At 36.8% G+C, this 1,031-nt stretch overlaps 1 protein-coding gene across 1 annotated transcript in view; it reads left to right on the top strand.

The window, feature by feature from the left end:
• The first annotated feature begins 836 nt into the window (after positions 1-836).
• Positions 837-1,031, top strand: part of LOC141819973 (putative wall-associated receptor kinase-like 16) — a 2,300-nt gene continuing 2,105 nt past the window's right edge. The window contains 1 exon segment of the mRNA XM_074707245.1: positions 837-1,002. Within this exon segment, the coding sequence (XP_074563346.1) occupies positions 837-1,002 (166 nt within the window).

The raw sequence follows: 1,031 nt of genomic DNA on the forward strand, positions 1-1,031 counted from the left end.
CTAAACGTTTGTGCCATAATGCACCTGAGTTTTCAGCATTAAATTTACGCTTAGTACCACGTGATTCAGCATTAAGAATTTCAATATAAGAAGCATTTATATCAAGCATATATAGATTGTCATAAAGTATAAGTGAACCGGTTCCAACAATATTAGAATTAATAGATAAACTGAACTGATTGTTTCCAAACGAACAACAATAACCTAATTTGTCCAAATTAGAAACAGAAACCAAATTCCGTCTAAATGACGGCACAACAAAAGTATCTATTAAATCTAAATAATAACCAGTGCTTAACAACAATCTAAAATGCCCTATTGCTTCCACTTCTACCGACTTGCCATCACCCACATAAATGCATCTTTCAGCATCATTTGGCTTTCGGTAGCTCAGGCAACCCTGCATAGAAACACTTATGTTAGAAGTAGCACCGGAGTCTAACCACCAAGTGTTTCTAGGTACTGAAGCTAAATTGACTTCAGAACAGACCAAATTTAAAAACGTACCCTTTTTCGCACGCCATGCGTGGTACTTAGGACATTCTTTCTTGACATGATCAGGCTTGTTACAGAAGAAACAACCTTTCTTGTCATTATCCTGCTTTTGTTTCTTCACATAAGGACCTTTAGTAGCCTCATTCCATCTTTTCTTGCCCTTATCTTTAGTGGTGCTTGTCAAATGGGCACTTTCAGCCTTATCTTGCTTCAACCTCTCTTCCTCTTGAACACAGTACGAAATGAGCTCATTAAGAGTCCATTTCTCCTTTTGACAGTTATAACTGATTTTGAACTGACTGAACTGATTTGGAAGAGAAATAAGCACTAAATGCACAAGCATGTCTTCCGACAATTCAAGTTTAAGTGCCTTCAACCTTGATGCCCTTGCCTTTATACTTCATGGAAATCAAGCTTTTCAAAATTGTACTTGTTTCTGCTTTATCGCTTTTGGTAAAGCGCTTCTCAATCTCATCGAGATATTCCTTAGCTTTGGTGACACTATCTGTAACATCCCAAATTTCTTTATTTTAAGT

This window comes from Curcuma longa, chromosome 2, assembly GCF_044706935.1.
Source record: "Curcuma longa cultivar G26 ecotype Majalengka, Jawa Barat chromosome 2, ITB_CL_G26_1.1, whole genome shotgun sequence".
Lineage (NCBI taxonomy): Eukaryota > Viridiplantae > Streptophyta > Magnoliopsida > Zingiberales > Zingiberaceae > Curcuma > Curcuma longa.